Source organism: Symphalangus syndactylus, chromosome X (genome assembly GCF_028878055.3).
Source record: "Symphalangus syndactylus isolate Jambi chromosome X, NHGRI_mSymSyn1-v2.1_pri, whole genome shotgun sequence".
Taxonomy (NCBI): Eukaryota; Metazoa; Chordata; class Mammalia; order Primates; family Hylobatidae; genus Symphalangus; species Symphalangus syndactylus.
The window spans coordinates 137,202,933-137,217,917 of NC_072447.2; the positions used below are offsets into that span (position 1 = coordinate 137,202,933).

The 14,985-nt window shown below is 42.5% G+C and overlaps 1 protein-coding gene across 1 annotated transcript; it reads left to right on the forward strand.

Moving 5' to 3' along the window:
• Positions 1-1,044: 1,044 nt before the first annotated feature.
• CCDC160 (coiled-coil domain containing 160) lies at positions 1,045-10,748 on the forward strand. The gene is made up of 2 exons (XM_055268593.2): positions 1,045-1,163; positions 9,359-10,748. The coding sequence occupies exon 2, from the start codon at positions 9,383-9,385 to the stop codon at positions 10,358-10,360; it is 978 nt and encodes a 325-aa protein (XP_055124568.1). The 5' UTR covers positions 1,045-1,163; positions 9,359-9,382; the 3' UTR covers positions 10,361-10,748.
• The last annotated feature ends 4,237 nt before the right edge of the window (positions 10,749-14,985 follow it).

Sequence of the window (14,985 nt, forward strand, 5' to 3'; positions counted from 1 at the left end):
TAGCCTCCCTAGTAGCTGGGACTACAGGTGCGCACCACCACGCCAGGCTAATTTTTGTGCTTTTAGTAGAAATGGGTTTCAGCATGTTGGCCAGGCTGGTCTCAAACTCCTGACCTCAGGTAATCCGCCCACCTCGGCCTCCCAAAGTGCTGGGATTCCAGGCGTGAGCCATCGCGCCTGGCCTAAGTCTAAGAAGATCATTTATTGATTCAACAAAATACAATGTTTAAAATCTATAACACAGTGAAAAGCATGGGCTTGTCACCCAACCAAATCCTGGAAGTTGTGAGCAACCTTTGAAGTAGGAAGACAGTACTTTGGGGACTAATAAAAGGAAACAATTTCACACTGTCAGTAGTGTGGAACTAGTTGCCCCCAATGGGTTTTAAATTCAAGTAGGGTGCAAGAGTGGTTTAGAGAAATTCCTGAGTGGCAAATGAGGAAACCACGGGCTCTCTGAGATACAAGCCCAGTCTTCCGTAGGGGCATAGCCACGGCACAATGCTCTCCTGACCTAACGTCCTTAAAACCTTGGTCAGAAGTCAGACCATTGTGCTAATGCGTGAGGGTGCGCGTGGGGATGGATGGTGGGGTGGAACTCCTGCATAGTTAGCAACCCTGCACCAAATCCTGGCAACCTTCCGGAGCAAACCCTCCACCATGTCATGCTAATAACAGCAGACCTAGGAATTGACCCTATGCCACGCCGTCTGGACCCCCATGCAGTCGTAGTGTCCAGGTGGCTTTGTGAGTCACCCAGACCCTACGTAATAATCCCACTGCGGGTGGGGCTGCCTTGCAGTTTCTGGCCCCTTCCCACCCTGACTCAGCTCTCCTCCCATGAGCTCCCATTTTTTGCCGGGCAGAAGCCGCCGCGGTACCCGCTCCACCGGGCGTGCTCAGTCCCCCGGCCAGGCTTTGACTGCGGGACGCCAGCGACCGGCCCCCTGCGCGCGTCCCGAGTGCGGGTCCCTTTAAATCGGGCCGGCTCGTTGCTAGGCAACCGCGCGGCCCGCGCTGGCGCTGCACTGCGGTGGCTCAGCCCGGAGCCGGCCCGGCGGGGTCGCGGTGGCCAGAGCCGAACAGGGGGCTGCCGCGCGCCGGTGGTGGTTGTCTTTGAGGAAGAGAGGTTCGGGCTCTCCAGACCGCATCCACGCTTCCAGGTATGTCTGCGGCCAGGAAAGCCCGGGCTCCCCCGGGCTCGCCCCTCTTCTTCCCGGACACAGGGGGCGAAGGGGCGGGGAGCCAGGGGCAGGCGCCCAGGTCCGCACCCCGACCCCCACTGCAGGTTATTTCTGTCCTTAGAGCCCCAGGCCGGGGCTGGAGAGCGTTTGGGAGGGAAAGGACCAGGACGTGGGAGTGGCAGTGCGGAAAGAGGAGTGGGGTCAGGCCTCTCCCGCTGCCCGCCAGCGACTAGGTCGGGACTGGGGAGGTGGAAAGTGTCACCTGCGATGGGGACCGAAGCAGCGCCCCGACCCCGAGCCACCTTCTCTCCTCGGGAGGCAGCGATGGCAGGAGTTTCAGTTAACAATTTACAGAGAAAACTCCCAAACTATGCATACAAAGATACAGCTTTGTAGCAAGAATGTGAGTCCCATACTAATAAAGTCTCAGCCTTAGGAATTAAGGTGACTCCCCATATCTTTTCTTCTAGAAGGAATAACTTCACACTAATAACAAAGAATTGGGGAGTAATAAGCATTCCCGGGGCCCAGTTTTCAATGGTACTTTTCTTCCCCCTCAATAGCTGCCAAGCAATAGAGAAGACAATTTGTCCCGGAAAGTGGACACTTTGGCCCATATATTAGGACCCTGACAGATGAAGGCAAAAATCAGGATGACTTCCCTTTTCGATGTTTTTTTGTCTGTTTGTTTGTTTCAAATTAACTGCACTCTGAGGGAGGGAGGCAAGGCCTGGGCTCCAGCCTTTTGCTAATGCGGTTCGTGGCGTGCTCATTAACAACAAGCCAGAGTGGCTCCTTTGCCCAATAGGTGCTAAAAGTGAGGAGGTACTGTGTTGAATGAAATTTCCTCATGATTCTTGTCCCATTTGATATCTGTATGGCTTGGGGAAGGAAGACTTAGTGGCATAATAGTTGGGGAAATGGGTTGACAAAAAGAGAAATTACCTCTTAGTGTCTGGTATCACATTTCAAATACACCAAATGACATTCTAAGTATATCACTTGTCTTTTTTTTTTTTTTTTTTTTTTTCTGAGACGGAGTCTTGCTCTGTCGCCCAGGCTGGAGTGCAGTGGCGTGATTTTGGCTCACTGCAACCTTCGCCTCCCTGGTTCAAGCGATTCTCCTGCCTCAGCCTCCTGAGTAGCTGGGATTACAGGCGCGTGCCACCACGCCTGGCTAATTTTTGTATTTTTAGTAGAGACCGGGTTTTGCCATGTTGGTCAGGCTGGTCTCGAACTCCTGACCTTGTGATCCGCCCGCCTAAGCCTCCCAAAGTGTTGGGATTACAGGCGTGAGCCACCGCGCCTGGCCATCACTTGTCATTTTAATCTACATCTCAGATATAAACACGGGTTTGGGCATTCTGGTTAAATGTATTTCCTGATTACATGGAGGGAGGCGGAGTTTTCTTTTTTCCAGTTCAAACTGGAGAAGGAGGGCAAGGATATCCAGTAGACAGAAGATCTTGGACCCCAGGAAGTGTAAGTACAGTCGTGTTAGCTGTTGTCTTGTTGGGGTGTTTAGAAGCACAGAGCCTTAGGCAACATAACTCTTCAGCCTTGTAATTGATCATCTGCATTGTCAGTAAGCTCTCAGGAAGGCCTCATAAAAATACAAAGGAAAAGTGTCCTGAAGACTTTAGCTAAGCCAAATAAACTTGAAGGGAAAAATAAAAGTGCTTTCTCTAAAATACCACCCCCCAAAACTTTTTAAGCCGGAGGAGAAATTATGTCAAAAAAATTTTTTAAAAACTAAATTAGAATCAAAGCATTGTAGAGATTTCAGGAAGAATATTAAGGATCATTCATTAAGCAAATATTTATTCAGGGCTACTATGTGTCAGGTAACAATGCCAGGCCATCATAGCATATTTGTATAATAAAGGTGTGTGTGAAATGCCACAGAAGCATAGGAACATTTCAGAGTGCAAAGTCATCCTTTCTAATCTTCAAACGAATACCCCTGTATTTCTGAGAAGTTATTGGTGCCTCTGAAATACAGTGGGACATTTGGAAAACTCTTGGTAAAGCAATTGGTGATTTTAAAATGCCGATATATTAGGGTGTAGAAAAGACTACCACTTTTTTGCTTAGATAAAATCAATTCAGCTTCAGAAATTTGGGGACATCAACAACTAACTTACAGAAGTTAGGGATAATTTTTCCCTGAAGATGCAGATTAAATTAATCTGAGATTGGATTTTAGGCTTCCTTATATTTATTTTAATAGTGCCTACTTTTTTTTTCAAACTAACTTTTTCTGAGGTCTGATGACTTCCGATTGGCCACTTTGGAGTACATATCTCTGGAGAAAGTTTAGGTTGTTTAACTGGCTGGTTTATGTTCAAAGGGAGGGTAAGGAAAACCTGAAAATGAACAAAACCCATTGTTTACAGTACACTTTAAAAGTTGCTTTCATTTCCATTTTCATTCATTTTTCTTAATCACCTGTGAAACAGGTATATTGTCCCTATTTTACACCTGAAGAATCTGAGGCTTGCAGTTCTAAAATGTGGGGGCCAAGACTCCTTCAGTCTTTTTTCCACCGTAGTGCACACTCAGTTCCTTTCTCAGGAACTTCCTTTTCCTTCTTCCGCACAATGTTGCATGGTAAAACATATTGATCCATCTTGACTTCAGACAGTTCATTTGGGTCCTTCTTTTGGTATTTAATAGTTTTCTGCAAGTCAGTGAAAGAGGGTGGAGAATGGGGAATCTCCCCTATAGGGGGCAGGTCAGAATCTTCTAAGGAAAGAGGGTAATGATGGGAGTGTTTTTGTGTCTGGAAACAGTGGAAGCAGGAAAAAGAAAAAAAAGGTTTGAGAACCACTGCTCTGAAGTGAGAATAAATTGGACAGTTGAGAAGGAAGCAAACCTAGTGATTTCCTTTGTAACAGACTTTTTTCCTATTTTGGTGGAGCAGTTTTTCTAAGAGTCCAGAGAACAGACCATCCAAGAATAAGGGGAGAAAGTTCTTTATGCTAAGAGGAGCCCTTTGTCTTCACCTTACTGCCCCTAGGCAGTGACTAAAAGCCATGCCCCTTGTTGAGAGCTACTAAGCAACTGAGGGTAATGACAGGTTACTCAACATGAGTTGGAGATGACCTTTTCCAACCATCAGTCCCAGTTTACAAAGTTTGAGAGGAAGGACCCTTGTGAGATGGGGAAAAGCATTTGGCATTCTTCCAGAACTGTTTTCCAGTCTCTACCTACTCTGCCTGGAAGAATAATGGAATTTTGCAGGCAGATCTAAATTTGTGAAGAGAGATGGTCCTGAAAATTTGAAACCAAATTCTTTTTTTTTTTTTTTTTTTTTTTTTTTGGAGACAGAGTGTCGCTCTGTTTCCCAGGCTGGAGTGCAGTGGCATGATCATAGCTCACTTCAGCCTCAACCCCTTGAGCTCAAGCAATCCTCCTATCTGAGTAGTTAGGACTACAGGCATATACCACTACACCTATCTAATTTTGTTTTAATTTTTGTAGACACGGATCTCACTATGTTGCCCAGGCTGGTTTTGAACTCCTGACATCAAGTTATCCTTCTGCCTCTGCCTCCCAAAGCACTGGGATTACAGATGTGAGCCACTATGCCCATGTAAATGGGATAAGGCAACAGAAAAAAAAAATTTGATTTATGTCATCAAATTTCCCTAAAGCCTGTGATTTAAAATATGAATATTTTAGAAAACAAATAATTAGGCTGGGCGCAGTGGCTCAAGCCTGTAATCCCAGCACTTTGGGAGGCCTAGGCGGGCGGATCACAAGGTCAGGAGATCGAGACCATCCTGGCTAACACGATGAAACCCCATCTCTACTAAAAATACAAAAAATTAGCCAGGTGTGGTGGTGGGCGCCTGTAGTCCCAGCTACGCGGGAGGCTGAGGCAGGAGAATGGCGTTAACCCAGGAGGCAGAGCTTGCAGTGAGCCGAGATCGTGCCACTGCACTCCAGCCTGGGCGATGGAGCAAGACTCCATCTCAAAAAAAAATGAAAGAAAGAAAAGAAAAGAAAAGAAAGAAAGAGAAAGGAAGGAAGGAAGGAAGGAAGGAAGGAAGGGAGGGCGGGCGGGCCGGGCGCGGTGGCTGACGCTTGTAATCCCAGCACTTTGGGAGGCCGAGGCGGGCAGATCACGAGGTCAGGAGATCGAGACCACGGTGAAACCCCGTCTCTACTAAAAATACAAAAAATTAGCCGGGCGTGGTGGCGGGCGCCTGTAGTCCCAGCTACTCGGAGAGGCTGAGGCAGGAGAATGGCGTGAACACAGGAGGCGGAGCTTGCAGTGAGCCGAGATCGCGCCACTGCACTCCAGCCTGGGTGACAGAGCGAGACTCCGTAAAAAAAAAAAAAGAAAGAAAGAAAGAAAGAAAGAAAGAAAGAAAGAAAGAAAGAAAGAAAGAAAGAGAAAGGAAAGAAAGAAAAGAAAGAAAGAAAGAAAGAAAGAGAAAGAGAAGATAGAAAGATAGAAAGAAAAAACAAATAATTCAATTTCACATCCACTTTAATATGATTATACTCTCTAGGGCCCCAGCTCAAAAATGAAACTGAGATGGTTTGTGGATTTCTCCTTTCACAGTAAACAGTAGTGTATTATTTTATGGAGCTATTTGAGGATAGATGTGCATTCCTCTAAGATTTTTATGGAACAGTGCACCTACAGGTCCATTGTAAATGACTTCTTTGCTTAGCTCTCAGCATTTATGTTACATCATGTTATATATAAATTCATATTCAATTTATTTTATCAGTGGTTCTCAAATTCTTCAGGTGAATACAAACCACTTTCATGAGACAAGAGATCTCTTACTCCACAAAAATGTCCTATTACTTTGCCACTGCAAAAAAAAAAAAAAAAGTCACCTGAGGATAAATGATGATGTTTTCAGTGAGACACTAACTAGAACCATCAGGAGTCCATTATTAATTCATGTCAGACACAAATGAATAGATGTAGTCATATTGTAGACACATATGCCTTAACAGTGCAGTCCTAAGGGCTTCTGGGGGATTGCTGTCTTAGAGAACTGCTTGTCCTATGACTTTGTATTGTTTTCCTGTCTGTGTTCTGGATTATTTGCTTCTAAAGAAACCAGTTTTTCATCCCCATTGGGCCTCCTTCCCCTACCCTTCTGACCTTCAGTATCCAGTGTAGTGTTGGGTAGGCACTTATATTAATAAATGTCCACAACTGACCCACTAACGGGCATGCCTACACTTTCAATAATGGCTTCTGGTTTGGTTTGCCTTATGCTGGAACAAATTACCTAGTCAAGTTTATTGAGAACAAAATGACTACCAGGCCAGGGTAGAGGAGTGTCATTGCCTTAAAGCATATTCCTTGTTCTTGCCAGAGAATACTAATGCCATACTCGTTCTGCATAAAAAAACAAACAGTACAATTTGTGAAGAGAAAATGAGACAGGCAGCTTTTACCCCGAGTCTGGGCTTTGCCACATTCTGTGACTAGATTTGGGAACAAGACCTTAAAGGATATCTTGCCAATGAAAGAGAGAAGGAAAAAAAAAAGGAGCAGCTCAGAGACCGCTTGACCCTGCCCTGTGTAAGCCATGGGAGGGAAATTCCAAAAGGCTTTTCAAACCTTTCTCTTTCTGTTCTTTGAAATGTGACATGCAGTTCTCCTTACCCTCCCCCCTTCACTTTTCCTCTCTTCTTTTGTGGCCTTTTAAAAGATACCTAAGCTCTGAAAATAGTGAGTTGTTTTCTTTCAATATGGGGAATGAAACCTAGCAGATGAATAAAGAAGAATTTTAGAACAAGCACTGACCTGAGAGACAGGGTCCTCAGTTTTACTGCTATGGGCTGTGTGGCCTTTGTCAAGTCACTTAACTTCTCTGGGCCTTAGTCACAAATGGACTCTTCCCATTTCAGTAGCTATATAGGCTTCACTGAAAGGCATTTCCTTTCAGACACCAGGAAATTATACAGAGGCTCAGGAAGGAGAGACAGTGAAAATTAAAAAGTTGTGTGTGTGTGCATGTGTGCATATGTGTATGTGTTTTGCCAGAGATTTATGGGATGGTTGGATGTAGAAGTAACTTTTTCAAGGAGCAAAATTGTTAATGAAAAGAGTTTTTTATTTTAACCTTTATCCATACCCAGACCTCTATCTCAGATGTGTCATTCTTGCTATCTCCAGATATAAAGTGGCCACACTTTACTTGCCCCTGTGCTCACCTCCTTCCTAATCAATCCCACCAATGCCCTTCATCCAGAATTAAGTAAAAGGAATAGTAATCTCTCTGCCATTGCTACCTGATTAGAAGCATTTTTATCATCTATATAATTGTTGGGTAAAAATTTGACTGCTAAAAAATGTGACTGGCAATTAACATCACCCTCTTTTCTCCACTCTCTGTTCCTTTCCTCTATGATTGCTGTAATAATTCCTACTGATTTGCATTCATATTAGAGATGAGGGAAACCAAGATAATGATATTTCCCTTTAAGAACAGATCGATCAATGATGCTTCAGGATGGTGACTCATGGAATAATAAAAGTCAGAAAGGACTGTTTCAAAGGAAAAGAAGATGATGCTCCAATGGCAAATATATATTGTGAATTTAAAGTCTGAGTTTATCATTATGGTCTCATTGACCTCAAGAAAGCTTGGCTTCTGGCTTTTGGACCAATCATTTTAGTACCTTCACTGAACTCTCCAAATAGTTCATCTCAAGAATATGTGTACCTTCTCCTTTCCTCAAAGCCAAGTAGTTGCCAGTAGGGATGTACCCTTGGGGATGGTGAGTCCCTTCCATCTTTTGTGGGGGAAAGGGAAGAGGAGAGGTATGTTCAGTACCTGTAGGTATCAAGTTTATTCCTTCATTGCTCATAGTAAAGAAAACCTGTGTTATTTAAAAATAAACTACTGTTTGTAAAAAGAAAATAAAAGATAATACACCAAAAAGTAGTTATCTCAGGGCCATGAGATTATGAAGGAGATTCCTTCTGTTTTTTGTGCTTTTCTCTATTCTCCAAAATTGTTATAATAATCAAAGAAAATATTAATTAAGAAATAAATACAGCATTTGCCATTTCTCATTACCAGCAGAAAATTACATCTGAGTGCATAGATAAAAGAGATGCAGGCATACTTTGATTTTTCTCCATGGTGATACTACAAATATGTTTTGGTAAATTAATATATAAAATGAATAAAGTGACCCTCTCCTTCTTCTCATCACTCTTTAGGGCTAACTTCAGCTACCAGTTGGTGGCTTCAGGTGCCAGTGGCCCTCCACATGCTGCTTTGGTTCTTCTTTCTCCCTTCCCTCAGAAGTAGTCACTTATCAAATATTTCAGTGCTGTGGGAAAGCTGTATATTAAGGATTCCCTTTGGGTAGGGAAGACTCTTTTTGAAACAAAATAATCATCGTCATATTTTTATAAACTTGGAAAGTTGGTTGTGATTTAGTATTGCTGAATTTTCACCTAAAAATTACACTCAGAGTCAATATCTTGAGAAAAACACATTTGGTGGCATTAATATTTTCAGTTGTTGACATTAGGTTCTCCTCATGAAATTGCTGTCAAAATGGATAGAATTCTGTACACTTGGCAGTCTTGCCTAAAAGCAAAGCCCAAGACTGGAATAGCAGGAATTTATAGGTCAAGACAGAAGGGCATTTGGCAGAGTTAGTCATAAGGAAGTCTGCATGGTATACTTTACCAAAAGCAGCTCACATTTCATTAAGCCCTGATGTTTTAGTTACTTTAAAGAATGAATAAACAATAGTCCAATCCAAAAGAACTAGAAAGGCATCAGACACATTGAAAGCACAGGTATTACCAACATTAACCTATTAATTTCAAATCACTTTTTTTATTTTAAAGCGATCTGTTTTTATGTTTACAGTTGTTTTCTTATAGAATCAATTTCTCTGTGTACAGTAAGTAGCTAAATGTGTCAGTTTACTAGTTCTATTTCATAGGATCAGAGACTTTTAAAGCTGGAAGCATCTGTAGAACTTAGCTCGTTCAGCCCTTTCCATTTATAAATGAGGGGACTGAGGCCCAAGCCATTCAGTGAGTTAGAGAGAGAGCCAGCCCTCAAATGTTTAGATTCTTCACCCGTGAGCCGGCATTTTTCTTTCTTTCTACTATACTAGTTACTAGTGTAAATAATGTGCCTGCCTTGGTTTTAAATTTTGTTTTTCAGATATTGGAAGAGGTGCCTGGAGAAATGGATGCTAGAAGAAAACACTGGAAGGAGAATATGTTTACTCCTTTTTTTAGTGCACAAGATGTTCTAGAAGAGACTTCTCAGCCTGAATCTTCTTCTGAACAAACGACTGCAGATAGCAGCAAGGGAATGGAAGAAATTTATAATTTGTCCAGTAGAAAGTTTCGAGAAGAAAGTAAATTTAAGAGGAAAAAATATATTTTCCAACTAAATGAAATAGAACAAGAATCAAATTTAAGAGAGAACAAGATAAGCATTTCAAAGAATGAAACAGACACAAATTCTGCATCCTATGAATCATCAAATGTGGATGTTACAACAGAAGAAAGCTTTAACAGCACAGAAGATAACTCTACCTGCAGTACAGATAACTTACCGGCTCTACTAAGACAAGACATCAGAAAGAAATTTATGGAAAGAATGTCTCCAAAACTTTGCCTGAATCTTTTGAATGAAGAACTGGAAGAACTTAATATGAAATGCAGAAAAATAGAAGAGGAATTTGAAAATGCTGAAAAAGAACTTTTGCACTACAAAAGAGAAATATTCACCAAACCCCTAAATTTTCAAGAAACAGAGATGCATGCTTCAAAAAGTGACTATGAACTTCAAGCTTTAAGAAATGACCTGTCTGAAAAAGCAACAAATGTAAAAAACTTAAGTGAACAGCTTCAGCAAGCCAAAGAAGTCATCCACAAATTGAACCTAGAGAACAGAGATTTAAAAGAAGCTGTTAGGAAGTTAAAGCATCAAACCGAGGTTGGAAATGTGCTCCTAAAAGAAGAAATGAAATCGTATTATGAATTAGGAATGGCAAAGATCCGCGGAGAGCTCAGTGCCATCAAGAATGAACTGAGAACTGAGAAGACCCTACAAGCAAGAAATAACAGAGCCTTGGAGTTGCTTAGAAAATACTATGCTTCTTCAATGGTGACATCATCAAGTATCCTTGACCACTTTACTGGGGATTTTTTTTAAAACTTAAAAAAATGCTTCCATTAGGCAAGTCATTGAGCCAAATCAGTGTTTATTGTATTTTCTTTGTGTATTACTTAAAATATATGTAATAGGATGTTATTTTCATTTTTGGTAAATCACAGTATGTGTAAAACATATACATGTTTCCAAGCTTTTGCTTTCTCTTTCTGATGAAGTCATTGCAGGAGTACAAATGGAAACGAAGCTTTGGAAATCTCATATCACACACACATATATTCACTCAAAAACACATAATGATTCACCAAATCATTTATGAATACAAATCAACAGCCATTTTGTGATCTTGTAAGCAAATATGTCCTTGGCACGTGAATATTTTTCCATCTGTGTTCATTGATGTTAACAATAAAAATCTTGTTTATGTGTATAAGCCTAACATATGCCTGTGGGTCTTGTAAGTGCCTGTTCAAACTCAATGGGATACCAAAAATGTATCTGCTTACTTTGGGGGTCTAACTTTAATTCGGTACATATAAACATCTCTGGAAAAAAATGTAGTTTTTTCTTCCCCCTGCTGTTTTCCCCAGGCTTTCTCCTTTGACCTGGCCACGGTTCCCATAGACTAGAAGACGACTTAGAGACATTGCTGTGACCTTTGCTAGAGCCCTGCTCTTGTCAGCAATGGCTTTTGTGTTTTCTTATGTTGACCAGTAAGGGGCGTTGTTTACACAGTTCTCCCAAAACTCGACCAGGGGAAAATTTCGAAGCTTCCTCCCCGGCTTACATCACAAGTTGATGGGGACTGTGGTGAAGTTGGATGTCCTCTGGATAAACTTTTAGTGAGCTAGCTTGATTTTTACAGTAATCCAGCCCTGTAAGGGCCCCAGGTGATGACAATTTATTTTACACTTATACATGGTAAAAATGTACTGCCTCAATCCTTGGGTGGAAGTAATGGGCCAGTTGACTCTTTACCATTTGTTTGTATCAGTCATCAAGATATCCTGTAATAGGAGCTCTATTTGCATGGTGTTTTAAAGCCTAATGAACCAAATGTAATTGCAGACTATGAGGATGAGATACAATTGTTTTAAGGGTTTAGGTATCTTCCCTGTTGGGAAAATCCCCAGACTGGGAGTCAGGACTTTTGGCTTCTAGTACCTGCTCTGCCAGTAACTAGTTAGTTAACTTTCTTCCCCTAAAAGTCCTCATCTATAAAACAAGGCAGCAGATCTATCTTCAAGATTCTGTTCAGTTCTAATGTTCTGTGATTTCACCTCTGATTTTATTTGCAAGTGTAACTCTACCGGTAAGGAAGTAAAACTCCTATGGCATTGGATGCATTCAATTCATTTTTTTGTTTTGTTTTTTTTGAGACAGAGTCTTGCTCTGTCGCCCAGGCTAGAGTGCAGTGGCGCGATCTCGGCTCACTGCAATCTCTGCCTCCCGAGTTCAAGCGATTCTCCTGCCTTAGCCTCCTGAGTAGCTGGGATTACAGGCGCCTGCCACTACACGCGGCTAATTTTTGTATTTATTTATTTATTTATTTAGTAGAGACAGGGTTTCACCATTTCAGCCAGGCTGGTCTCAAACTCCTGACCTCGTGATCCACCCATCTCGACCTCCCAATGTACTGGAGTTACAGGCATGAGCCACCGCACCCGGCCTGGATGTATTCAATTCTAATACCTTGGGGGACCTACTTTGCAGACCCCCTTTGAAAGATAATATAAGCAGGGTACTTTATATAGTTTGAACATCTCCAAATACTATCAATAATAAATCAATAGAGGTTGTTTCTCTACCTTTCTCTTGTTTCCTCTTTATTCATTAAGATTCGGGAAGGCACTGAATGGATACTGACTAAGCTGACCTGGAGGCTGAACGAGTCTTGCCTTGCCTGGGAGGATTGGTGTAAATAGGAAGATGCTAATCTTTGGAGCTTTCTGACTTAGTCCTGATAAACCTAACCCAGGCACTGGCAGCCTGCCTCAAAGGGGGAGATGACTTTCAGGTTTTTAGTGGTCATTGGCTTCCCACCAAGGGTCTAGGTATGAAAGCAAACTAGGAACTCATTGCCCTATTTTACTCTCTTCTTCATCACTCCCTTATAAAATTACCCCTTTGTACTCGCCTCGTAAAGACGCTCATTCCCTGAATGCTAATATGCAGAGCTGCTTACATGTTTAAAAATTTTACAATGTATTAATTAAGCTACTAGGCTCAATCCTTTCAGTATAATTTTTTTTTTTTTAAGAGAGAGAGGGGGACAGGTTCTTGCTATGTTGCCCAGGCTGGACTCAAATTGCTAGGCTCAAGTGATCCTCCCCAGTAGCTTAGGCTGCTGGCATATGCCACCATGTCTGGCTAGTATAATTCCATTTTAATTCCATTTTCTTTTCTTTTCTTTTTTTTTTTTTTTGAGACGGAGCCTAGCTCTGTTGCCCAGGCTGGAGTACAGTGGCACGATCTCAGCTCACTGCACGCTCTGCCTCCTGGGTTCGAGCAATTCTCGTGCCTCAGCCTCCTGAGTAGCTGGGATTACAGGCAGCTAAATTTTTTTGTATTTTTATTAGAGATGGGATTTTGCCATGTTGGCCAGGCTGGTCTCGAACTCCTGAGCTCAAGGGATCCGCTCACCTCAGCCTCCCAAAGTGCTGGGATTACAGGCATGAGCCACCATGCCCGGCCTATAATTCTATTTTCAAAGAGGAACTTTTATTCCGGGAGTATTTCTGTGAACCAATCATGCATTTAAGGTTTTCAGTGACAATTTGGTTTATCTTGCATGAGTGTGTATGTGTGCTTGGGGGCAGGGAAAGAGTGGTGGAAGGAGGTCCAGAGACATTAAGTGTATGGCTTAGACTAGGTCTAGGGCAGGGGGTGGGGTTTGTATTTCTAGGTTGGAACTAGAATACGTATTCTTGGTGAGACAGCCTGAAATACTAAGACCCAGCAAGGCCTGCCCTATGGAAAGATCCTATGGAAAGCACAGGTCCAGACACTAACCAGGGAGGTAGTATACCATCACTAACTTCAGAGGGCCAAGGAGAAAGGGGAGCCAAGGTCACAGACCCAACAGTTTGGAATTAGGAAGGGATTGCATCAAAATAAAAGCTGGGCTGGAATAAACTGGGAGAAAGCTGAGCTATTATTCCTCTTCATGGGCAGATGAGAACAGCAGTGGGTTGAACTTGTTTAAGGAACTAGAATCAATATATCATCACTTTATTTTCTAGTATATTAAATGGGAGATCTGGAGGTGTCTTTGTTGTTGTTGTTGTTTTAGAGGTGGGGGCTGGCCTTGTTGCCCAGGCTGGAGTGCAGTGGCACAAATAGCTCACTGCAGCCTCGACCTCCTGGGCTCAAGCAATCCTCCCACCTCAGCCTCCTGAGTAATTGAGACTACAGGGGCTTGCTTCCATGCCTGGCTAATTTTTTATATTTTTAGAGACAGGGTCTCACTATGTTGTCCAGGCTGGCTTCAAACTCCTGGCCTCAAGAAATCCTGTGCCTTAGCCTTCTGAAGGAGTGGGATTACACACATGAGCCAGCAGGCTTGGCCCTTGGAGGTGTTTATGTTTTTGTTTATGTTTTTGTTTTTAACAGGGATGGCACATCAGGCCGCTCATCCCTTTAACTAATCTGTTGGGTAAAATATTTGAAATCAGCAATGCAGTCACACACCATTCATCACCAACTTCTAATCTCTTACTTATTAAGAAGCATGGGCTATCACAGTTCTCTAAAAATATCTGTTCCACCTTGGTTTAATAATTCAGTTCTATAAACATTTGGTGAGCACTTATTGCCACAGTTCATTCCTTCTAAAACACATTTAAAAAATTTTGACATTTCCTGAATTTGGGACCCATCTTCAAATTGATGGTATGTCATAGAATAATTGTCAGTGTTTTGTTTCTCTTAGTAATTCATGAAATAATGGTGTATCATCTTACAATTGATGGAGTTTTAGATTTGATGAAATAAGGTACGTGCTAGGCTGGGGATATGGAAATCAAAGGGTTTATGAATAACACAAGTCTCTGACCTCAAGGAGCTTACTTATGCAATTAACTAAAACAATGTGGTAAGAGCTATACAACCAATGCTAATATAAAATGCTGTGGGAGCATAAAGGAGGACCAATTAATTCTGCCTGTGGGACTGGGAACCACTTTGTAAAGGAGGTGACATTTGAGCTGGGCCTTGAAGGATATGAAGGATTTTTCCAGACAAAGCATGGGAGTAGGAGGCAGGGACATTTCTGGAATGTGAATATGGCTTCAAAGAGGACTCAGCAGCAATGAATTAGAGCACTGGTATGTTATGTGTTGCTGATTTTTTTGTTTGTTTGTTGAGACGGAGTCTTGCTCTGTTGCCCAGGCTTGAGCGCAGTGGCACGATACCGGCTCACTGCAACCTCCACCTCCCGGGTTCAAGTGATTTCCTGCTTCAGCCTCCCAAGTAGCTGGGATTACAGGCGCCTGCCACCACGCCCTGCTAAGTTTTGTATTTTTAGTAGAGACAGGGTTTTGCCACGTTGAACAGGCTGGTCTCAAACTCCCGACCTCCTCAGGTGATCCACCTGCCTCAGCCTCCCAAAGCGCTGGGATTACAGGCATGAGCCACCTCTCCTGGCCATGTTGCTGATTTTTAATGTC

Bases quoted from the DNA above. Each gene is read 5' to 3' on its own strand.
- CCDC160 (XM_055268593.2), top strand. From the start codon at position 9,383: ATGGATGCTAGAAGAAAACACTGGAAGGAGAATATGTTTACTCCTTTT.